Source organism: Glycine soja, chromosome 7 (assembly GCF_004193775.1).
Source record: "Glycine soja cultivar W05 chromosome 7, ASM419377v2, whole genome shotgun sequence".
In the NCBI taxonomy this organism is placed as follows: domain Eukaryota; kingdom Viridiplantae; phylum Streptophyta; class Magnoliopsida; order Fabales; family Fabaceae; genus Glycine; species Glycine soja.
The window spans coordinates 13,661,727-13,687,885 of record NC_041008.1 but is presented as its reverse complement, the minus strand read 5'-3'; the positions used below and the strand labels follow the sequence as shown (position 1 = coordinate 13,687,885).

Below are 26,159 nucleotides of genomic sequence, written 5' to 3'. Positions count from 1 at the left end.
TTGTTGATGTACTAGTATTCTTCCAAGGAGAAAACATTATTTTAGAATACTAATTATTAACGTAGTAGCATTTAGCAACTATTCTATGACTAGACATGGCAAGAAAACCCATACCCGTGGGTACCCGCCCAAATCCATCCCGACTTTGACGGGTAATATCCGAGTTGACCGGGTATGGGTTCGGATTCGGGTTTTTCTCGATAATCAAAAGTCGGGTACGGGTACGGGTATGGGATTACTAGACCCATCCCGACCCCGAACCCGCCCCGCCACTTAAAATCTTTAGAATTTTTGCATAATTTAATCAAAAAGCATATAATTTTTATTATTAGTTAATTTTATTTTAAAATTTTTACATAATTTAATATTATTTTCTTAACTATTTATGTAGACACACGTGTTATAATAAATTTATTGATATATAAGTAGTTAAAAATAAATGTTTAACAATCAATTTTTTTTTTCTAAAATCAAATTTTTAATATTTTTTACAAAAAAAAAATATTTTTCTAAATGGTGTGTGGAACCGGGTTGGGGATACCCGATACCCGACGGGTACGGGGATGGGACAATAAACTCAAACCCGTCGGGTATCGAGTACGGGTATGGAGATATGTTAAGGAGTCGGGGTAAGGGATTGGGGAGACAATACCCGTACCCGACCCGCCCCATTGCCATGTCTATCTATGACTGATTAGATAATAAGAACAAAGAAAGCTAATGAGGATTTACTGAAAGCTATTCATTTATTTTTGGGTCCTTGAAAGCAATCCTAAACTAGTTACTCCATTGTGAAAGCTAAGTAGCCTAAGGTTAAAGTTACCGGCACTTGAGCGCTAGGGAGATCAAAATAACAACCAAATTTTATTATTTTTCACCAAATATTATTTTTATTTCTTATAAACTAAGTTGAAAAGTTACTGTCAGTCAGGACATCTCAACTCCAAATAACAATCAAGAAGGTTAAATTATATTTTTAATTCTTATATGTATGTGACTTTCATAGTCAACTCAGTCGATTGTTATAAAGTTTTTAAACCCGGTCCTTGTAAATAAAATTGGTCATCATTCTGTCATCTATATCTATACTATATACAAACAAAAATGTTTTTAAAAAAGAAACTTACACATGGTATTCTCATGAGTTTTTCAAAATAAATTGATTTGAAATAGAAAATTAAAGGAAAGCTACATTCGGCATTCTCAAAAAAACTATTCTAGTAAAAATTGTAACATCAATGAGTTTGTAAATAGGTACATTTAAATTTTGAATTGTTTTGCTTACGAAATATTAAATAGGTAAATCAACTTTTATAATTGACGAGATCACAAATGACGTTGATTACATTCTCCTTTGTTTTTATAACTCTTTCAAATGATGTTCTTTTTTGTTTTTAATATGAATATGGAGAGACCCTAACAACAGTTATAAACTCCTAATTTGTTTGAATTGTAGAAGCAGAAGAAATGTATTTTTATTTTGTTTGCAGAAGAAATGTATTTAAGGATATAAGAAGAAATGTAGTTTGAAATCCCCTAATTTACTATCATATAAGAAATGTAATTTGAAATCCTTTAATTTATTATCATTTTTTTACTCATTGTTTTATTTTTTTTGTTTGTTAAATTTTAATCTGAATTACAGTTCTAACATTGTTTCTTCTAAGAGACTAGAATCAAATGTAAAAGGGGATCTAATTAGTTGGTTGAACATGATGTATGAGTTATTGTAATGATAGTGTCTTCAATTCCTATAGATAAAAAAAATACTAGAATCAAATGTTGAGTGCTTGCCTTACACATTTTGCGATCTATTTTATCCTACTTTTACTTTTATAACTATTCATTTACATTTATAAATTAGCATAAATTGAATGATACCAATCAAATTTGATTGTTAAATTCAAATGCCTTAATTTATTCTCATTATTCCTTTTTGTTAATTTTCAATTTGAAATTGACTATGTTCCCTTTTTATTCTTTGTTTTTCATTTTTTTTAATTTTCTGTAATTATTTTTGAATTAGTGATAAATTAAAATTTAGAAAGTCTTTATTGCAGGTTTTTTTAATTATTTGTTATGTGGGGTCTGAGTTCCCCCACCCCCACCATGCAAACTAGAGCTTCATGAGGGCCAACATTTGGTGTAATAAAAAAGTATTTAAAGCCAAAACCCTCATTCATTCCTAATTCAATAGTGAAAAAAGTATTGCAGAAGCATATATGATATGAAGTTTTGATGATGTCAAAGATGAGCACGATCTAAGTCAAGAATAAAAAAATTCAAGAAGAACGATGTACTTAGTTCATAGGATCTTGAAAAGAATTTCTTAGATGATGCTGCACAAGTTTGACAGAGGAAAATATCTTACAAAAACTTGTAAGTAAAATTATGTTTTCAAAAATAAGATGTTTTCTCTTTGGTAATCGACTACTAGAGGATGTAATTGATTACTAATAACTAAAATAATTTTTGAAACAGTTTTATAAATTTTGAATTTGAATTTAAAACAGTGTAATCGATTATACAATGCATGTAATCGATTACCAAAAGTTAATACTATTTGTAACAACTTTTAAAAATTTGAATTTAAAGTTTAAAAGCTTGTAATCGATTACAACAGTTGTATAATCGATTACCAGACACGAAAATTTCAAATTTCAAGTCTAAAGAGTCACAATTCTTCAAAATTAACTTTGTAATCAATTACCACATTTATGTAATCGATTACTAATAAAGAATTTTTCAAAATAACTCCCAAGAGTCACAACTGTTCAAAAAGTTTTTGAATGACCATCAAAGGCCTATAAATAGGTGACTTGGGGTACGAAATTCCTCAAGAAAAATAAAATTGTCTTATCCTCTCAAAACCAAACTGTTTTATCCTCTCAAAATATTTCTTAGCCAAACACTTGCATATTCAATAAGGAATCTTGAGTGATATTCACATTGTAATATCATTCTCTTAAAGAGAGAAATTTCTTCTTCTTATTTAAAGAGAATTGTTCAAGAGACCATGGGTCTCTTAAGTTGTAAGGATTTCCGAACACAAGGGAAAAGTGACCCTGTGTGGTTTAGACTTTGTAAAAGGCTTTTTATAAGATAGTGGAAATCTCAAGCGGGTTGCTTGGGGACTGGACGTAGACACAGGGTATGGCTGAACCAGTATAAAATCTGAGTTTGCATTCTCTCTTCTCTTAAACTTCTTTTATTTATTGATGTTTATCTTTCACTTTAAAAAAGTTTATTTTGAATTGTTTTTTTTTGAGTAATTCATATTAAGGGTGTACTGTTAATCCGAAAAGAAAATTAAATTTTAATTGAGAATAATTTTGTATCTTAATTCAATCTCCCTTCTTTAGATAATTGAGGCCAGTTGTCTAATAAGTATATATATATATATATATATATATATATATATATATATATATATAAGCACATGAGCTATTATTCAAAATAAAAAATCAGTCGATAGTTTTGGTGATAAGGTACGGTGGTAGTTTTGATCATAAGGTAAGATAGTATTGGTGGTAACATGCCGGTTCATATTGGTATATTGCTAATTTAGAATCAGGCTGCCAAAAGTAGCTGAATAATAATAAATGATTTTTCTTAAAATATAGAGACCCTTAAAAAAAATGTATGGAGAGAAACCCTTATAGTTTTTTTAGTAACAATTGAACTACCTTAAAGTATAAAGAAAAATCTTTATATTATTATTGTAATAATTGAATTTCCTTAAGTACAGAGATAAATCTTTATATATGTATTTGTTTGAATTTTATACTTTTAATTAAGATAGTATTAATATACATTAACATTTTTTTCTTATTAATAATTACTAATATACTTAAAAGTTGTAACAAGTATGAGGTGGGTATGGGTATTTTTTTCAAAGGCATGTATGAGGACGAGTACTATGGTGTCTTCCCAATTCTTACCAATTGTCCATCCCCAATGATGTATGTGTAAGCAGTAAATGTTGAATTTTTAGCGGGATTTATCGAAGTCAAATCCTTAACAATTTATAGTGGTTTTAGCTCATTATATATAAATTAAATGCACACACACACCACAAATGTGCACAAATATAGGTGTATACATAGATGCACATACCCATGTGCACACACGACCATATGACCTCAAGTCATAGTAATTGAAATGAAACGTTCCCGCCACATCATAAACACTATTATTTTGGCATTATATTAATATATAACTGATACATCTCACCATCTTGTAGATTGTGACTTTACACACCAAAAAAGGTTCATCACAACAAACACATCATAACTAAATGTTGTGACTAGCTAGTAGTTTGCTAAATCTTACAATATAATATATCATTTTGCCTATAAAAAAATCAATAAAGGATGCCGAAGAAGTTCATCAAATACAACTAAAGTGACTTTTGCCTACTATCCAAACCTAGGGCCCATTCAATGTAAAGTGGCCATATGGTTATGTAGCCAAAAAGTTTATCTAAGCCAACATGAATTCCATACACAGCCAAAAAGCCTAAAATTTTAGTCAAGCCCCACAAAACATTATATTCGAACATTGCATCTCCCAAAATTGAAAAGTAAATGAGTAAAGATAGTGCCAACATTGGCATTGCAGGCACACAATAATGCAATGATCAGACAAGCATTGTAGTAAAAATGAAGTTCAATTGAAACATTGCAGTGCATGCTAGAAACACATGCCCAAATCTTAGTAACGATATGTGGAACCAGATGTCTTTGAGTGTTGCTAGGTGCACCCAGCATTATTGCTGGTGCACCCAACAATTAATGGGAAAAGTCATTTATGCCCTTTAGTAATTTTTTTTAAAAAAATAGCAGTTTCTCGCCTCTCTCTCTCTCCCGCGTCGCGTTTCAACTTCTTCTTCTTCCTCGGAGTTCTGCTTCTTCTTCTTCAATCTTCTTCATTCATCTGCTTCTTCAATCTTCTTCATTCTCTGCTTCTTCAATCTTCTTCTTGTGCGCCGCCGCGATTCCATCTTCTTCACTGCTCTTGGCGTTTCTGCTTCTTGGCATCTTCTTCGCGTTTCTTCTTCGCGTTTCTGCGTAGGACGGTGGTGTGGTTCTTCTTCGCGTTTCTGCTTCATCTTGGACACTTAGCTTCTTCCTCGAGGTACGTTTCTCCTTCGCGTTGCTTCTTCTTCCTCCATTGTTGCCGTCGATGGCGGAAACCGCCATTGGGAAGTTGCTGGGCTGTTTACGGATCACCTGATCCGTAAGCCTTTTCCGGATCAAGTTGATCCGGAAGAGGCTTACGGATCAGGTGATCCGTAAACTGTTTTTTAGTGTTTACGGATCACCTGATCCGTAAGCCTCTTCCGGATCAACTTGATCCGGAAAAGGCTTACGGATCAGGTGATCCATAAACTGTTTTTTTAGTATTTACAGATCACCTGATCCGTAAGCCTCTTCCGGATCAACTTGATTCGGAAAAGGCTTACGAATCTGGTGATCCGTAAATACTAAAAAATAATTTACGGATCACTTGATCCGTAAAAGTACCAGTTTCATTTTAATTACTTTTAAATGAACTTGAATTATTTTGTTTTTGGTTGTTTCAATATTGTTGAACTTTTTGGTAGACATACATATTAGTTAGGATGCTCCCCCTTATATGATGAATAAAATAAAACACACATCAGTGGTTACATTTATGGGTCTATTTAGATAAACTTTTCTAAATATATTGATTAGCATTTTTTTTATCAGCAAAGTAGGATATATATATATATATATATATATATATATATATATATATTAATAAAAGAGTACCAGAGGTACTATAATTACAACGTGTTAGAAAAATCCTAGTGGATCCACATGTGATGCTACTTTCGAACTGATGTGATCCACCCTACAAAAAAAAATACATCATCAATACCCATTGGCGTTGAATGATTAGCATGAATTACTTCATTTAAAAAACTCCAAGAGATAGGTAGTGCTTGTATGAAATTATCCAAATATTCCAAACCAAATATTGCTAGTAAAACTAGTCTCATTATTACAAAGATAAAAATCGCAACTAGAGTAAGCACGGGCACAAAGATGCCACCCCCACCAACACCTTCCACAGTCCTAAATGCTGATTCCTAGGAATCCAATCATATATTTTTGGTAAGTGTTATACTCTTAGGTAGCATTTGGTAAACATATTAGAACAAAAGTTACAAAATGGAACATAACCAATGGTGAATTATAAAAATAGAACAAAACACAATATTGTGTTGAGAAATGGTATATTTTGATTCTATTTCGTTTATCCACACACATCAAACACTATCTTAGCATTAATTCCTAATTTTTGTTTATCCACACACTTCAAACACATCAATTCTGGTTTGATTCTATTTCGTTTATCCACACACATCATTCCTTCATGAATCATTATCCGGTGGTCACACTACTAACTTCAATTTCAACGTTCATAACATATTTAGGACTAGCATTATTAGCTTTTTATAGAACTGGTCAACAAAAACATATTGGTCAATGTGGATTATTTCTAGATAGAATGCTATAAGGACAATCAATTAGTGTATATAGAAAACATTTAGAGAGAAAGTTTTATGAGGGTTAGGAGAACAATTAATCCAAATCCTATAATGATTGCAACTTTTACTAGTTGTTCTTAGATGGAATTGTCACAAGTAGTATAACAAGGAATGGTCCTAGTTGTGATAGCCAACAAGGGAGGGAATTGACATTGATATCATAATGAAGTGAACATGTTATGACAATTGAATTAGTTTAAAGTAGTGGGTTACTTCTATTAGAGTCATCCAAATTTGTACATTTTAGTAAGAATTTAAGTCTTCTTCTGCACTTGTTCAAGTTAGCTATTTTATTTCTTCACTCAATCCTCTAATGGGTTCTATTCTAGCTTTGGTCAATCATAAAAATAGAACAAAACACATCAAACACTATCTTAGCATTAATTCCTAATAGAACAAAACACATCAATCATAAAAATAGCTTTGGTCAATCATAAAACAACACCTTGCTGAATCAAGGTCAATACCACTAAGCATTTGAGATGTTGTTGACCACAAACACAAATTTGTTGACCATTGTTTGTCAGATTCATAAAGCTCAGCAAGTTAGAGTAATTGAATTGAGTTAACCAAATGCTTGAAATTTGAGAAAATGAAATGAGTGATTGATTTTGCAGTACTCATTTACAGATCATGGTTAGGACCAGAGGATTAGGTCGTGCCTTAGGTCAGGTCACTCGCAGAGGTGTGGGCAGAGGAGATCATGATGATTCCGATGATGCTCCACAGCGTCGACGACCTACTGCATCCACACGAAGGCAGCGAGTCGCTGTGACTGCGGATCATGTTGATGAGCCAGTCATCCCTGACCCAGACGTTCAGGATGACCCGATGGAGGCACCAGCTGCTATGGAGGACATTCCTGTGGACATTCCTGCGGACGCAGGCGCAGAGGTAGCTGAGGATCAGCCTCAGGGATTTCCGGGTGGTCCGAGCGACCCATCTGTGCTTACAGCGTATGCGGATCACGTTGCTTGCAGCGTATGGACGGGAGAGATATTTATACTATTTATTTTTAGTTACTTGTAAATTATACTATTAGTTTTCCTTTAAATGATAATTTTAACGAATTTTGCGTTCCTTTTATACTTCAATTCAGGAGCGTCCTGAATTGAAGTTATCCTCGCATGGGAGGAAGGTCCATAGTTTAGGCAGGCCTGTCCTTGCCATTGAGGGACTCATCGCTAGTACAGGACTAAGTCCTCTGATCGCGTGTTCGGTAGACACCGGCGATCGGGGACTTTTGTCCGCGTTTGTGGATCGGTGGCACCGGGAGACATCTAGTTTCCATCTCCCAATGGGTGAGCTCACCATCACAGTGGACGACATCTCCTCTCTTCTCCATCTTCCCATTATAGGCGACTTTCACGCATTTGAGCTCTTGCACGTGGATGATGCGGTTCAGATGCTGGTGGACTTGCTGATGGTGTCTCCAGAGTCTGCTAGGGCTGAGACAATCCAGTGTCGTGGACCGTACGTACGCCTGCAATGGGTATGTGATGTATATCAGTGCCGATGCCAGGCAGGTCATTGGACAGCTGCGGCTCGTGCATATCTTCTTCACCTGCTGGGTTGCACTCTGTTTGCTAACAAGAGTGCAACCAATGTCCATGTTGTCTACTTGGAGGCCCTTCAGGACCTCAGTATGACAGATAGGTACGCTTGGGGAGTGGCTGCTTTGGTTCATATGTACGACCAGCTAAACGATGCATCCCTGAGCCACAGTCGACAGCTTGGCGGTTACATCACACTGCTGCAGGTAACAAATATGTTTTTCATTCATTCAGGCTAAACAATGTTCAACTTTAAATTTTGTTACACTTTCATTATTAATGTTTATAATTTGAATGTTACATCTATAGTGCTGGATTTATGAGCACTTTCCCTCAGTTGCGGAGTCCACCGCTGATCAGGACTACGACGAGGCTTCTCCGCGTGCGTGCAGGTGGATTGCGACGAAGAAGACCGTGAAGAGCATTCGCACGCCGTTGTATAAGGAGCGCCTGGACCGACTTCGGATTCCGGATGTCTGTTGGATCCCATATGGGGAGCATCGGGAGGTCCGGGACTTCCACGTCAGATCATGCTACTCCGGTCTCTTGTGCTGGGGGCCTGTTGCTGTGTATTACCGACCAGAGAGGGTCGTGCGGCAGTTTGGTTACACGCAGACCTGTGAAGAGCATTCGCACGCCGTTGTATAAGGAGCGCCTGGACCGACTTCGGATTCCGGATGTCTGTTGGATCCCATATGGGGAGCATCGGGAGGTCCGGGACTTCCACGTCAGATCATGCTACTCCGGTCTCTTGTGCTGGGGGCCTGTTGCTGTGTATTACCGACCAGAGAGGGTCGTGCGGCAGTTTGGTTACACGCAGACCATTCCTGCTCCTCCTGTCGATTCATGGGTCTCGTATGATGATATATACGACAGGTGGATGCACTACGAGGATCATATCGTACCTGCAGGTGAGGTGTGCGTGGTGCCAGGGGCGTGTTCCAGTGACTACATCGACTGGTTCTTCCGCATCTCCCATCCTTTCATGACACCAGGCCACGCAGTGGATCCTCTACCTCATGGTCACGCCCCGCAACCCCAAGTCGTCCCTCAGGCCCCGCAGACGGATATCCCTCGCGTGCCGGAGCTAGGAGCATCTTCGACATCTACGGAGGAGCCCAGACATGTAGTGGTAAGTAATACCAATAATTTACGTCATTTACCTCAATATTTGCATAATAATTTGTGTAATTAGTTTGTTTTGTATGTAACAGGAAGTTTGTGATGATATTGTTGAGCGGTTGGAGCGCCATCTGAGTCTAGGGGTGGTCACGCCTGGCTCATCGACACATGAGGTGATCGAAGAATGCCTCAGATTGGCCAGGAGTGTCACACAGGACCATCTAGTATACGTTAGGTGTAGACACAGGCGGCGCACTGATCAGGCTTAGTTTATATACATATTTTACATTGATATTCCTTGTATATACAAATATTGTACATGAACTCATTTCATGAGTATTGTTGGTTTTATTTATTTTCATTACTAATGTTAGTTTTATTTATTTTCATTGTTTGTGTATTCCATTTGTGTCTATATACCCGCGTGCTATAACTTTAAATATAATTGAAATAAAGAAGTTGAAAAGGGTGTAAAAAAAATAATAAATTGAAAAAATGGACATCATTCGTTATCTAAGATCGTATATAACGTACTAATATTTTTAAATTCTCTTATAATTACAATTTTCCCACTTATACTAATGATCATGTAAAAAAATGTATTGTAAAGTAGTTAGTATTTTAATTTTTTATATAATACTAATTATTTTTTTTATATTCTTTATAAATATTAATAATGATATGATTAATTCTTTATAATATTATATTTTATGTATTTATTGATTTTTATTAATATGTATAAAATAACCTTAAACAATAATTATAATGGGACTGAGTAAGTATTTTAATATCATCTTCTAAAAAAATTTATTCTAAAAATATATATTAAAAAATTAATTATTTATAATAAATCAATATTTATAAATATAGTATATTTAATAAAATTAAAAATAGATTTAATTATATTATAAATAAATATGTTGTATTTAAAAGTATATTATAATTTTTTTTCCTCTTTCGGATCAACTTGATCCGGAAGAGACTTACGGATCAACTTACGGATCAAGCTGATCCGGAAGTGGAAAACTAAGCAAGGACAATTTTGGCATTTATCAAGAATGCTGGGTGCACCAGCAATAATGTTGGGTGCACCTAGCAACACTCGATGTCTTTTCAAAAGGATTGCCCAAAGCCCATACTTGGCCCAATTGAAATCCATATTAGATGGCAGTGATACAACCACTTTCTTGTATAGGAATGCAACGTATTGTGTTGTCTAACACAAACTCCATAAATCCTTTTTCATCTCCCTGTACTAACTTATTGTCACAAGCTATGTTCATCACAATCGGGGGGCTGGAACTACCATCTACAATCTATAACTAAAAATGGTCCGTGAATAAGAAATTTGATTAATCTTTCACTTGTGCTATGGTTCATGGGGGTTTAATTCTGAATTATATGGTACATGGGGGATGAATTCATCCATTTGTATTGCATCTTCGAAGTCTTGTTTGTGGTCATTTATCATCAATAGATCTACTTCACTTATTAAAAAAATTAAGCAAATAGTGGAAACACAAATAGGGGAATGAATATTAGGGATGGAGAGACCAAGTAGGAAGAGTTAATTAAAAAGAGTTACAACTTATGATGATGAGATCACCATTCTTCGTTATCTCTTGCGAAGGCAAAAACACCTCTTCCTGCCCATTGAAATGGTGGACAACCTTGTGATTCTTCCTTGAACACAAAACAAACAATATACTGTTAGAATTGAACGATCTACTAACCACTGGACAACCTATCATACCTTAGGTTTTTATGTTTACAAAAATATAAATTGTTGATAAACTAATGAGTTATTGTGAAGTGAACAAGACCTACTTCGTAAAAGAGTTTACTTATTATTATATCAACATCTATAACTCTAGTAAGTGTGTGTCCACTCTTAAGTGGAAAATAGATTTGTTAAGATACATTTAGCGTCCAACGTGCTGTTAAACCAATCGTGTTCACTTATTGTGAAAACCAGTGTTTACACACTGAGCTATTCTTACTTACGTCCACTAGACTTAAAATCACTTATACATTTATTTATATCCTCACACGTGATCTCCAACAAGGTACTAAAGTACAAAGTTGGCCACAAATGGAAGTGCACAATCTCACTTTTTGAATTTCAGTTTTACCTCTCTTTATTTGAATTTCTAACATTTGAAATTTAAGGAAATGATAGAATAAAGGAGAATAGAAGGTATTTGCAAAATATTCCTTAAGGTCATTTTTGTCGTAGAAGAGAAGCACATACAATTGTTTGTACCTTTATTCCTATCCTCACCATTCAGAGCGTGCCACGTGTTTTCGTCTCCAATTGTGAGACAATGGTCATATCAAGGCTTTGCATTGACTCCACAACAAATCCTTTAGAGAAGTCTATAAAAGGCATCTCTTGCTTAAGAAATAGAGTTGAAAAAAATAATCTAGTGAAAAACGAGCACAAGTTCTTTGAAGCGAAACTCTACAAATTTAGTGGACAATATACTCAACACTTAAACTTCTTTACCCCATGCTAATCAAAGCTATTTGTATTTGAGCTTAATTGTTTATCCAATTTTTGAGTGTTGTTGAATCATTGTATTCATTCAAACTTTTGTTTGTGAAAGCCAAGAGTGATTCAGTGTTAAACAATACTTTTGGTGGTCTTAGATTCAGAGGGAGTCTAAGGGTGTGCTAGGAGTGACAAAGAGAATACTTGTATAATCAAGAATGACATGACAAAATACTTGTTTGTAATCAAAGTGTTAATTAGTAGAACCTTTTAAAGTTGTGTAAAGGAGGACTAGACGTAACTTTATTTGAGTGAATCATTATAAACCAAGTATTTTTACGTCTCTCTTAAACAGTTCTATTGAGTATTCTTTTAAGCTTATCTTGATACAATTTCTCACCAAGTGTTTACCCGAAAAACCTTTGTGAAAATCGTGTTTTATCATTACTGGACAATCAAACCTTGTTTTTCATCAAAACTTGTTTTTTTTTTATAAAAAAAAAATTAGTGGATGACACTATTGCATCTATCTTTTTAGACCGGTGATAAAAGTTTTTATTTGTGAAAAGTTATTATCTTTGATTAACACATTATTCAACCTCGCTTCTAGCAAGATTGTTGATATTTCAGTTGGTATTAGAGCTTGGTCTCATGGGTTGAGTATATAACCATATTGTCAGCCACACATTCCAACTGAATCGTGCACTCTCCAATTATGGGTCTCTGGCCTCCACCAATGCTCAACAAGTGCCGACATGAAGTGATTATTATAAAGGAAATAAAAGGATTTATGTAACACCAAGAAAACCAGCTTGCTCCAATAAATCCCTAATTTGAACCGAAACCACTATAGGTTCAAATTGTTGTTCATCATGTTGTTGCCCTTGATGACCTTGGCCTTGTTGGCATTGGGCTTGCTTTACTCCTAACACGAACTAGTTTGTTGCTCCAAACTGATTGTGACACATGGGCCTTCTAGAAGAGACTCATCATGCGGATCAGAATGCACTTGTAACTTCCACCATAATCAAAATTATATTCAATCCTAAAATTTCATCCAAAGAAATTCGTAATTAATATTTTATTGAATAAATTGCTTACTATACAAAACAAATTTACAAATATATTTTATTTTCTAAAAAGAATAAAATGGAAAAAACAATTTTCTATTAATTTTTTTGTACAACTATATTTTTTTCTACAACATTAAATTTCTATTAATTTATTGCAATGAAAATTTTTTTTTACAACATACAACTAAATTGCCATTGTTATATCAAATATTTTGAAATAAATTTTTTTATCTACAACCTAAAAAGAAATTGTGTCATACTATAACATTCAACAAAAATATTTCCTACACCATTATTTTTCTAGAAACTAAAAAATAATAAAAATTTCCTATTATATTTTCCTACTAAAATATCAACTAAAAAATTAGTATCACAAAATAACAATATAACAAATCAACAACACTTACGAAAAAAATAAAAAAAATAAAAACATGGCAAGTCAACAAAATAATACTTACTATATGTTATAACAAATTACTGTATACTTTAAATCCCAAAATTTCATCCAAGGAAATTGGTAATTCATATTTTATGACAAAAATTGACAACAATAATTTTAAAAAAAAATTTCCCTACAACAAATTAGTATATACTTAAAATCCTAAATACCAACAAAAAATAAGACTTACAAAAACATTAAACAGTAAAAGAAAGAGATGACTCACCTAAATACCAACCAAACAAGTCTCCAAGCCCCAAAAACACACAGCAACAACCCTCAAACATCGTAAAACACACACAACAACCTCTAACCACAAAATACACACACAAACACAACTCCGACAGAAAAAACACAAACACAAACCCTTCCTCCTTCAACACCATTTTATACACAAAACACAACACTAGTTGACATCACATCCGCTGGTGACAACCTACAAAGTGTGTCACTTGTACTGTTCCCTTCTTGGGAACATGCAATCAAACTGCATCGTTGCACTACAACTACACCATTGACCACATTGGAGTTTGAATGACCGGTGCCACCAATTCTTCACCCTATATGTGTCCCACTATACCCATTGGGAACCCGCAATGTTCGTTGGAAAATGAACTTCCATTGGAAACAATAGATAAGATGGCAAGATTTTTTTTATCAAACTACACACCCTTTCTCCTATTAAATCCCAAAATACACCTCTTTTCGTTTTAATGCCTAAATTGCACCACTTTGCTGGGACAGTGAGAAGTCGGGATTTGGCAACCAGACTTCTGAACGAGTTATTTTTTTTAATTTAATTTTTTTAAAAAAATTAAAATTATTTTAGTTAACATTTTAATTTTTTTTTTAAATTATTGACTTGTTTTTTTTAATATTATTTTTGCATTGATAAAAAAAATTAAAACTTTCAATATTATTATTTTATTAAATATAATTTTTTTGTTTATGTCATTTAATTTTTTTAAAAATGATAATATTTCTTGTTTAACAATTTATTTATAGAAGAACATTACATCATAAATAAAATACATAAAGAATAATATGTCTAAGGGAAAGATGAAGATAAAGGTAAGTTGGAACAATTATTTTTGTTATGACCTTGTTGTCGGCAGATTCCACATTTTTTTTCTAGTTTCCCATTTATTTTCTTCTTCTTCCATCATAGTAGGAATGTAAGTTGAAAATGACCCTTTGCACTCCTCCTTTTCCTTGGATCAAGACCCTATTGATCTCTTTCATATTCTTCTCGCATTAATTTGTGTGACAATAAACCAAAGGAGTTGTCGTAGATGTGCCAAATGTTCTATGAAGTGAATAAGGATGACACATAGTTCATGGGATCAACATTGACATATTTACTGGCAGCCATGATGTAATTGTTTAGCCTGATATTCACCACAATCACAATTTTGAGATTGTAACATGACCCTAAACATCCCAAATGGTCTGGGTGTTTGAAGTGGGGCTTGGGTCTCTATTACAATAAATGTGTGGTTGTGTCTGTCGAATTCGTTAACAATGTGCGTATTTGATTCTTGTTGATCATGGTTTGTTGCCATCTAATAGCAAAGAGTTTTGCGGACTTGAAGTACGTCTCCTCAACCAACGATAACACCGACAAATGTCTTGTGCTTTTGAACATGGAATTCAAGCCATCTAACTGCACTTGGCTTATTCGCACAGATATCCCCAAGATGCCGCTAGTGCATCTTCTCCGTGTATGCGTACCTTGTAAATATTCAATCAATTTAATACGTTATGAAATTTGATTCAAAGTAAAGTTTAACGAAGAAATAAAATAGTATAGATTCTCACCAGTCTGCATGAGTGGTTTCTTCAAATGTTTACGGTTTGAATTACCTCGAAGTAAATTTTGTGCAATGTGGCGTAGGTAGAAGAAATGAGATGTGTCTTGAACCCATGAGTTACTTGGGTTGTAGGCACTTATAACGAGGGGTACCTATCTGAAATGGGAGAAATGTTACTTTTGGAAGTAACATGCCTTCTCAAATTCTTTGATGAGACATAATAACTTTACGGGTTCAATGGTATTAGTTCTTGAGGTTGATTTATCTGCTACATTGCAGGGCTTGGACATAGAAGTTGGTTAATGTGGTGAGGGATTAAGTGATGCATTTCACGTTGCTGCATTGCAAGGTTTGTAAACAAACCCCAATTTTGTGTTGGGAAATCAACGCTCTGATACCACTGTTGGTTAATCAACGCTCTCATAAATAAAATTACCTACCCCCACAAAGGATCGTGAGAACACAAAAAAAATTACACTGTAGAAAAAATAATAACAAACGCGAGAATTTAATGTGGTTCGGCACCTCTTGCCTATGTCCACGAAACCGACTCAAAGTATTTTACTATCACAAAAATGATTACAAGATTGTAACCTACCCCATATAGTGTATCACTCTACAAACCCGAGTACCCCACTCAATGGTTACAAGAAATGATAACACTCTCACACAAAGACACTTTTCTCTCAAGAAAGTGACTTTGTTTCACAATCTCTCTTCTCACACACTCTCTCATCATGTGTTGTGTCTCCACTAAATCTCTTCTCTATTTATAGTGAAGATTATCACCAACTATAATAAATAAGTTCTCTTGGAAGTTGAAACAAAAAACTTCCAATGCATTCATTCAACTAAGGTTCATATAGTAAAATGCAATCTTCCACTTTGCATTTAAGCCACCTAAACCTTAGTAATAAAAATTCAATTCTCAATATGCATGAACCTCATCTTTCACACTTTTTACTACATTAGCTTGGGAGTTGACGCCATCTTTGTTCATATCTCTTAATTTTTTCAAGTCCTCCTTCATTTGTTTACACCTCACTTGCACATGATCATTCTCACCACAATAGTAACATTGAATGTTACTCATATCTCGTTGTGGATGCGATTGCGATTTTGATCTTCCTCTTAGACCATCATGTCTCCTTGAATGATTCCTCCCTCGCTCAGATTCCATCACAGCTATTGCATTGTGTTCATCATCAACATTTTCAATTCTCATCATTTTCTCTAAGAGCGACAGTCACCTCATCCAAATTCAAAGTTGATCTTCCCACAAGCAACGTTTGAACCAAAGCTTTGGAAGACTTTGGTAGTGAGACCAACAACAAGAGCGCTTGCTCCTCATTAGAGAATTTATCATCCACATTCAACAGTTAACTTACTAGCCGATTGAACTTGTTGATGTGGTCATGGAGATCTCCTCCCATCTCCATTTTGAGTTGATACAACTCCATCTTCAAACAAAGGTGATTGGTTAGCGACTTTGACGCATTGATATTCTCAAGCTTCTCCCACAAGGCCTTTGGTCTTGTCTCCTTCAACATGTTGTGTTTTATCTTGGGAGCAAGGGCTAACCGAATCATGCTCACAACCCTTCTTTTGATCTTAGTCCACTTGATTTCATTTATAGAAGTCGGTCTTTCATCTTCTAACGCCTAATCAAGACCTTGCTGCACCAAAAGGTCTTGAATAGTACTATGCCAAATCATAAAATTTATTTTTCCATCAAACAACAATATCTCAAACCTTTGTGTGTTCTTGGCCATAGCTCTGATACCACTGTTGGGAAATCAACTCTCTGATACCACTGTTGGGTAATCAACACTCTCACAAATAAAATTACCCACTCCCACAAAGGATCATGAGGATACAACAAAGATTACACCGTAGGAAAAATAATAATAAACACGAGAATTTAACGTGGTTCGACACTTCTTGCCTACGTCCATGGAACCGACTCAAAGTATTTCACTATCACAAAAATGATTACAAGATTGTAACTCACCCCAAATAATGTATCACTCTACAAACCCGAGTACCCTGCTCAATGGTTACAAGAAATGATAACACTCTCACACAAAGACACTTTTCTCTCAAGAAAGTGACTTTGTTTCACAATCTCTCTTCTCACACACTCTTTTCTCATGTGTTGTGTCTCCACTAAATCTCTTCTCTATTTATAGTGAAGATTGTCACCAACTATAATAAATAAGTTCTCTTGGAAGTTGAAATAAAAACAACTTCCAATGCATCCATTCAACTTAGGTTCATCTAATAAAATGCAATCTTCCACTTTACATTTAAGCCACCTAAACATTAGTGATAAAAATTCAATTCTCAGTATGCATGAACTTTATCTTTTAACTTGGAACTCTACATTTTACTGAGGGACTAGATCTTGATCTTGCAAGGTCATGTCATAAATGCTCTTTCTTTTTCCCTTTCCATTTCTACTGATTGAGGCTTGCAGATGAAGAAAATACTTTTGGGCATCTTGTCGTAACAACATGTTTTGAAATGCTCTTCCAATTTCCCTTGCCCATATTCTGCAAGCACTTCAAGAAATAACTTGTCATCAAAACCAAAATATTTGAAACATTTGCAAATATCTAATAACCAAAACAAAAAGAAAAATAACATGAAATATAGAAAAATAAAACATACGTTGAGAGAGACATAATAAGTACCTGTGTTCTTCTTTGGTCCATCTCTTGCACTGATCAGACAATGCTGATGAAGTGTAGTTCTGTGGTAGGGAGTGATTGATTTGGGATTCTGCAGGCAACTCAACCTCCACTGCAACATCGAAGCAACCAGATTCACAACATTGTTAGGAAACTTTGTCTATGGGTGATCATGATGAGTGTTATTCTTGCTATTAACATTCTGTTATGCTTGCTGACGATGAAAATACTTTTGGGCATGACTAGCAACTTGGGTTGAGGTTCTTGTCTTAACAACATTTCCTGGAATGCTCTTCCAACTTCCCTTGCCATATTTTGCAACCCCTTCAAGAAATAAGCTGTTATAAAAAGGAGAATATGTGAATCATGAATACTTGAAACACTTGCAAATATCTAATAACCAAATCAACATGAAATAAAGAAAAAATAACATGAAATAGAGAAAAGTAAAAAATTTCAAATTAAAAATGAAATAGTTTGAGAGACACAGAATAATTAGTACCTGTGTTCTTCTTTGCTCCATCTCTTACCACCATAACAGTGCCATGAAACTCGTTGTTGTTTCCTTCTATCATTCTTTCTTTCGTTTCAAGTTTCAACTTGACAAACACAAAACAAAACCCTTTCTTTCTTTGTTTCAGAGGCAATCTTTTATGGTCTTTATTTATCTTTCTTTGGTTGATTTTCAAAAAGGCGGGTTTGGCATTAGGCGCGTGTTCCTCTTCCCTCCTTTCTCTAACGGCTACTTTAAAACCAAGTATAAACTGGCGGCGCCAACTTTATTAATTAATATTCATGTTTTTATAAAGATAAACAATTATTTATTTATTATAAGAAACTCAAGAATTCGTTTTTTAATATATTAATCATGATTAGCAACTAATACATTATAATGAAATTAAATAATACATTTTAATATATATTATAAGGATGTTTTGGAATGGCGCTAAACTGCAATATATATATATAGAGAGAGAGGTAGGTGAACATGTATTTATACTACTTCAACTTTCATCCGCCACTTGATGTGGGTCAATTTGATTTTTTTTATTTATAATCTTTTGGTCCTTGAATTATATAAATAAATAAATGTCATGAATAAAAAATATATAAATAAACAAATGCTCTCAATTACTTTCAGCTATCCTAGTGGTGGTGGTTCTTTTTTAAACAAAGCTAATTTTTTATTCTTAATGAATAAATAAATAAAAAACAATTTATATTTCAAATAAATAAAAGATCAAAACATGTACAAACACACACAGAAGAAGATAAGGTATTCTCCTTTTGTAAAGTGTGAAACTTGCTGTTACATGCTTCTCTTTTGTTGTGGTTGATGTGAAGATAGTCCAATATTGAAGCATAAATAACACAGTAATCAATGTTGAAAGAATTCTTAAAATCTTTGGTAGTATTGACCAATTTATAATTATGTCAAATAACCAATTTGACAGTCTGCACAAATATTGATCGATTTTCATTAATGTTAACCAATATTATTGACAAATGACCAATTGTGTGAAAAAATAATCGATTTCTATATATTATTAGACGCATAATATGTTTTTTTGTAATGACTAATTCGAATACGTACAAAAACTTTTTAAGAGATTCAAACCTATTTCATTCGGAACAACATATTAGTTGATGTATATATTATTTAGTAAATAGTCATTCTTACAGTGGAATCCAATTACTCCTACTAACCTATTTGTCAAATAGCATGTGCTAATCCAAATGTTACACATCGTGTAAATAAGGGTTCAAGCTAGTGCTAAATTTTGGGTGAGCTTATAACATGGTTACTAGTCCCAATATATTTACAAGTGCTTATCAAATACCACTACGCTATTATTATCATTACTACTACTTTATAATATAAGAAGAAATAGTTACTTATTTTTACTTGAATTTTAAAGGTTAAATTAATCAATAAGTGTCCGAATTATTTGAAACTTTTTAGTTATGTATTCAAACTGAAAAAAAATAGTAATTAAGACTTTGATATATTTTTTAATCTAGTTCATAAGGTTCTTAAAAGTTTTTTTTTTTTTTTACTTTAGGTTCTTAAAAGTTAAACTACAACAAATTTTCATTTTTTGATTATTTCAAGTAATCATAATCTAATTTTAGGAATCCAATCATAAGTAAATTGTAAGATTAAAAGTTAAAATTACAAGAAATTATTTTTATGATTATCTTTATTTGAAAATTTTAATAAATTACTTTTTAAGATAGATTTTAATAGATTTTAAATGACTTTTAAATAGAATATATAAATATCACTCATCAAACAATCTCACTTTAATTCTAGAGATTTTCTAAGATTCTTTCTTGGTTACCATATTTTTTCTCCACAGATTCTTTTTTCCTACAAAACTGCCGCCACTTTTTATTTTTCAATCTATTTCTTGTTTGAAAAAGATTTGTTTAGTTTTGTAATTAAAAATAAGTTTAATTACTCATTTAATTTATATAAATCTTTTAATCCTTATAGTTTTAAAGTATTTTTTTTAGTTCCTATAGTTTGAAAATAATTTTTTTAGTCCTTTTATTTTATAATTTAATTTACTTTTAGTTATTATCATCAAAATATAAATAATATTATCAATTACAATTAACTATAAAAATATTAACAAGTAATTCATAACTAATTTATCACAAGATAATTTATAATAAAATATAATTGATAATTTATAATTAATTTGTAATTAATTATTTTTATACTTTTTTCTAATAAGAACTAAAAAGTAATTAAAATACATGGACTAAAAATATCACTTTCAAATTATAAAAGAACTAAAAGAAAATTAAAATACAAACTATAAGAACTAATTTTTTTTTTAAATTATAAAGAATTAAAATCTAAATTATAAAAATAAAAAAATCACTTTAAAACTATAAAAACTAAAAAATAAAAATATTAGTAATTTAATCTTAAAAATAAAAATACAACCAAAAAAAAAAAAACCGTAAGTTCTACACATCCCTATTCCCTATCACGTGCACGATAGAGCTAACGATAGAGCTCAATTCTCTCTTAACCTATTTCTCACTCTGTATTTTCAAACTTTGCCGAGCTCCATATTTCTCACTCACACAGAGAAAGTAAGATGAGTCTCCTTCGAATTCAACCCTCTTTGTCTTTGCACAACCAAACCCTCTCTCTCTCTTTCTCATCTTCCCTTTCCTATTCCTCTTCAGTCCTCTTCAAGCACTCTACTATCACCCACGGTCACACGCAGAGCCTGTGCTTCTACCACCCTCGCCTCTCGGTGGTCACGACGTGTTCCATCTCCAAGATACACAGCTACGGCACCGTCGACTACGAGCGCCGCCCCATCGTGGGCTGGAACGACGTCTACCGCAGGATATCGCTCAATCCAAACCCCCAAGTGGGGTCCGCAGAGGTGCTCAACCAGTGGGAGAACGAAGGGAGACACCTCACCAAATGGGAGCTTTCAAGAGTCGTTAAGGAGTTGAGGAAGTACAAGAGATTTCGAAGAGCCCTTGAGGTCAAAATTCTATCTTGAAAACTTTCTTTCATTTGGGTCTCTTTCTTTGTGCGTGTTTTTACTTTTTTACTGATGAAATATTGATATATATTGTCTATTTGGATAATCTTTTCTCTTTAAGTACTTTTAGGAGAAGAAAATAAGAAGTAAAAATGAATTAACTGCTCCCAGAAGTTAATTTAGTTCATGCATAGGTGAAAAATGACCTTTTGGGTCTCTTTCTTTGTGTGTGTTTTTACTTTTTACTGATGAAATGTTGATAAACTCTTCTCTGTAAGTACTTTTAGGAGGAGAAAATAAGAAGGAAGGATGAATTAACTTCTCTCATAAGCTAATTTAGCTCATGCATAGAGTAAAATTCTATCTTCAAGATTATCCTTTCATTTGTGTGTTCTTACTTTTTACTGAAGAAACATTGATATATGCTTTCTGTTTGGATAAATTTCTCTATATAATATGTACTTCTAGTTTAGCTTTGCATTTTTCATTCTTCCACAAAAGCCAATTTAGTTAATTTATCCCCGACCCATATAAGAAGGAAAAATGAATTAACTTCTCCCGTAAGCTAATTTAGCTTATTAATCACTTTTTGGAGAAGCTAAATGAAGAGAGCTTCTACAAATGAATTTATGGTAAGCTAATTTGAGCATAAGGGAGAAGCTAACTTATTTTTCTTTTCCTAAAAGTGCTTGCAGAGAAGTTTATCCAAACAGGTTATAGTTTTTCTTTTGATAAAACTAATTATTTGGTCCCTGGTTTTAAATTGTGGTCGTGGTTTTGTTGCGATTATTGATTTTGTGAGAAATTGCGGTTGTGGAAACTTAAAAAACCTTAATGTTTTCCAATGTGGTGAAAATTGGGTTTGTGGGCCGTATTTTAAGCCTTGATTTGGTCCCATAGTTGACATTTAGGAATGAATAAGAATTAGTCCTGTATGAGAAAAACTTAGGGTCTGTTTGGTAGGGTGGAAGGAAAACAAGGTAGAAATTTGAATTTTTGTTTGTAGAGTTTGTTTTTCTTCTTTTTTTTTTTTTTCCCTTTTTCTCTCCAACCAAACAAATAGAAGAAAATACATCATTATCTTTTTTTTTTTCTTTCTTTCCTTCCGACTAAACATACCATTAGGTTTTAATACCTATAAGGACATATGGGGACTAAACCTTAAGAAACATAATAACCTTTGAAACTAATTAAGGAATAATGGCACCTATGAGGACCAAATGGTTAGTTTTTGAATGGTGTTATGTGACTGTAGAGTGTGTTTTTTGTGAAAGGATTCACGTGTTGGCTGTTTGGGGTGAAGTATGATGTTTAAAACCTTTTCTTTTTGGCACCGCCCGGGGGGGTTCTCAATTTGTGTTGTTTTGGTGTCTACAAATACAAAATAGTTATTTAAAGGGTGAAATTATTAGGTGAACTTATCATTGAATTAACATTTTCGGTGACTGATTTGTATAGTTATGCACTTTCAAGGACTAAAGCAACACAAGTGGCCACCAAATTATATAGTAACAACACACTCATAGGGCATATTCAGTACGAGGTAAAAAGAGTTAATCTTGGCCATACAACTATACATAGATGGTAAAGATTGTTTTAGTTAGTATATATAATCAATTGCTGAGTGGTGGGAGGGTTGGAATGTTGGCTGTTTGTGTTTGTTTCATTAGGCTTTAGGAATGGTTAATATTCAAGGATTTTTCCCTTTTTTGTGTTAAGAATTTTGATTTTCTTTGGACCCTGCTAGTTTAGAATTTAGATGGCATTCTTTTATTACGAATCCTGATCCTTGAGGGTGATTAACAGCTTGATTCATTTCTGGTTTTTCATTGTGACATGACATGAGTATATTCTAATTCTACACATTTGTGTGTAAATAGGCAGCATTCTTCATGTTCAGTAGTTAATAACCAGCTTTAAATAGCATCTGAGTTGAAATATATAGCATTGCTATTTGTTCATGATAGTGGATTTCATTATACAGCATTGCCATTTGATTTAAGTTTTGCATGTGATTCAAGTTGGAATATAAAATACCACACAATTCTATGACTTCCTAAAGACACACTAATTCAGATCCATAACCTCCTAAAGACATAAATGCTATACAAACATTAATAATGCAGGCCTAGTGAGTCTGGGTATGTTTCTTATTCCTTCTCACATAAACTTTCCAAGGATATCGGAGCATTAGCAGGAGCTGAAAAACCTGTGAATTGAGGTTTCCTTCTTCCACAACAGTTCACAAAAGAAAAAAGGTTTCCTGAAGAAGCTTTTGCCTACCATCTATCATTTGTAATTTTATCTTATTGGATGCAAGGAAACATCCAATATCTTTGCCACAAATTTAGCAAATCCCCTCGCCCCCCCTGCTCAACCTTTTTCTTGCTCTCTTTCCCATATTTGTAAGTTCTAATTGCTGTAATATAATATTCTTAGCTAGAATTCTATTTTGTCAATGGCGCGGAGGAACTGTATATGTTTTTACATCATTGGACTATCATTCACTCTGAGGAAACAAGGATTGCTTTGCCCCCTTTGGCATTGTTAGAAAATTGTAGCATGTTTCAAAAGATAGTCCAGGGTAAGAAGTAGGGGTGAGCTGTATGAGAGTACAACAAGACCTGATAGATTCTGTAGAAGCTATATCAGAATTGTTCTTTCTTTATTATTTATTTAGGGCACTTGGTTTTATGGGATAAATGAACATATACAATAACATAATCTGTAACAACATTTTTAGTTGTTAATTCTAGATTTGCAAACACTGTAAGTAAAATTTGCATAATCTGGAAAACCATTTTTTAGGCCACTATATTTAATGGCATGCTTCCTACGGAATTATGAATTATGAAATCAATTACCATTTCTGATTATGTTTACTTATTTGCTTCAAATGTCTTAATATCAGCCATGTACAATTTTCTGAAAGCAATGAGAAAATGTTGCAGGTATATGATTGGATGAACAATAGACCAGAGCGGTTTAGAGTTTCTGAGAGTGATGCAGCAATTCAGTTAGATTTAATAGCAAAAGTTCGTGGACTTTCTAGTGCAGAAGCATTCTTTCTGAGTCTGGAAGATAAGTTAAAAGATAAGAAGACTTATGGTGCCCTGTTGAATGTATATGTGCATTCTAGATCGAAGGAAAAGGCAGAATCTTTATTTGATACAATGAGGAGTAAAGGGTATGTAATACATGCACTACCATTTAATGTAATGATGACTCTGTACATGAACCTTAATGAATATGCTAAAGTTGATATCTTGGCTTCTGAAATGATGGAAAAAAACATACAGCTAGATATCTATACATATAATATCTGGTTATCTTCGTGTGGATCTCAAGGATCAGTAGAAAAGATGGAACAAGTGTTTGAACAAATGGAAAAGGATCCTTCCATTATCCCTAACTGGTCTACATTCAGCACAATGGCTTCAATGTACATTAGGATGGATCAGAATGAAAAAGCAGAAGAGTGCTTAAGAAAGGTTGAGGGTAGAATTAAAGGTCGAGATAGAATACCTTTTCATTATCTTCTGAGTTTATATGGAAGTGTTGGAAAGAAAGACGAAGTGTGTCGTGTGTGGAATACATACAAATCAATTTTTCCAAGTATACCAAACTTGGGATACCATGCTATTATTTCTTCTCTGGTTAAATTGGATGATATTGAGGTTGCAGAAAAACTCTATGAGGAATGGATTTCAGTAAAGTCAAGTTATGATCCTAGAATTGGAAACCTTCTCATAGGCTGGTATGTTAAGAAAGGCGACACAGATAAAGCTTTGAGTTTCTTTGAGCAGATGTTGAATGATGGTTGCATTCCAAATTCAAATACATGGGAGATTCTTTCTGAGGGCCACATTGCAGATAAGAGGATTTCTGAAGCCATGTCCTGCTTGAAAGAAGCTTTTATGGCTGCTGGTGGTTCAAAGAGTTGGAGACCAAAGCCCTCATACTTGTCTGCATTCCTTGAGCTTTGTCAAGAGCAAGATGACATGGAAAGTGCTGAGGTTTTAATTGGACTTCTGAGGCAGTCAAAATTTAATAAAAGTAAAGTTTATGCATCTCTCATTGGCTCATCTGATGAATTGCCAAAGATTGATACAGCTGATAGAACTGATGATGCTGTTGACAGTGAAAACATGGATAATGACTTGTTGAACCAACTCGGTAGTAGCTCTTGATACTTCATTTCTTTTTCTTTCTACTAGTGGAAAATGATTTGCTAGAACATACAGGGGAATTTTCGTCAAATATGATCTCATTAGAGTTTCTTGGATTCTATGTCTCATCATAAGAGTTAGAAAGTGGTAGCTGCTTTCGGAATATTTATGCTACAATGGTATGTGATTTTTTTCTTTTCATACGAATTGATGTTGATATATGTGATCTGTGGTCATCCTTGAAAGTGGTAGCTGCTTTGGAATATTTATGTCACAATGGTATGTGATATTTTGCTTTTCATACGAATTGATGTTGATATACGTGATCTGTGGTCATCCTTGTGTACGATTTGTATGACTTGTCTTTTTAAATGTGAGTGTGTTTTGTGTTTAAACTATAGTATTTTAGGTTCAATATAATGAGGACATGAATGATGGATTGGGTTTTGGACCATTTACTCTATTTGCTGGCCGTTACTTCTTGCATGCCCCAATACTTGTGTGTGGACAAAATTGTCCGTAATGACTATCTTATTTGATTCCGCAATACATGTTCCAGAAAGGCGTATGTTAACAACATACAATTCCAGAATGACCATTTCGGAGCATGTGTTACATGCTTTCGAAAAAGGTCTTCCATAATTGTGTTTATTTGATTTTGGAATAGTTGTTCCAGAAATAGGTGTGTTAACAACACACAGTTTCAGAATGACCAGTTT

At 33.6% G+C, this 26,159-nt stretch overlaps 2 protein-coding genes across 2 annotated transcripts; both read left to right on the top strand.

Annotated features, from left to right (window-relative positions):
* The first annotated feature begins 7,210 nt into the window (after positions 1-7,210).
* On the top strand, positions 7,211-9,521 carry LOC114420385 (protein MAIN-LIKE 1-like). The gene is made up of 5 exons (XM_028386294.1): positions 7,211-7,558; positions 7,677-8,336; positions 8,440-8,637; positions 8,714-9,262; positions 9,345-9,521. Exons 1-5 carry the CDS (start codon positions 7,211-7,213, stop codon positions 9,519-9,521), a joined length of 1,932 nt encoding a protein of 643 aa, XP_028242095.1.
* An 11,246-nt stretch (positions 9,522-20,767) lies between these two features.
* Positions 20,768-25,877, top strand: LOC114418813 (pentatricopeptide repeat-containing protein At1g02150-like). Its single transcript, XM_028384332.1, has 2 exons — positions 20,768-21,271; positions 24,223-25,877. The coding sequence occupies exons 1-2, from the start codon at positions 20,870-20,872 to the stop codon at positions 25,459-25,461; spliced, it is 1,641 nt and encodes a 546-aa protein (XP_028240133.1). The 5' UTR covers positions 20,768-20,869; the 3' UTR covers positions 25,462-25,877.
* The last annotated feature ends 282 nt before the right edge of the window (positions 25,878-26,159 follow it).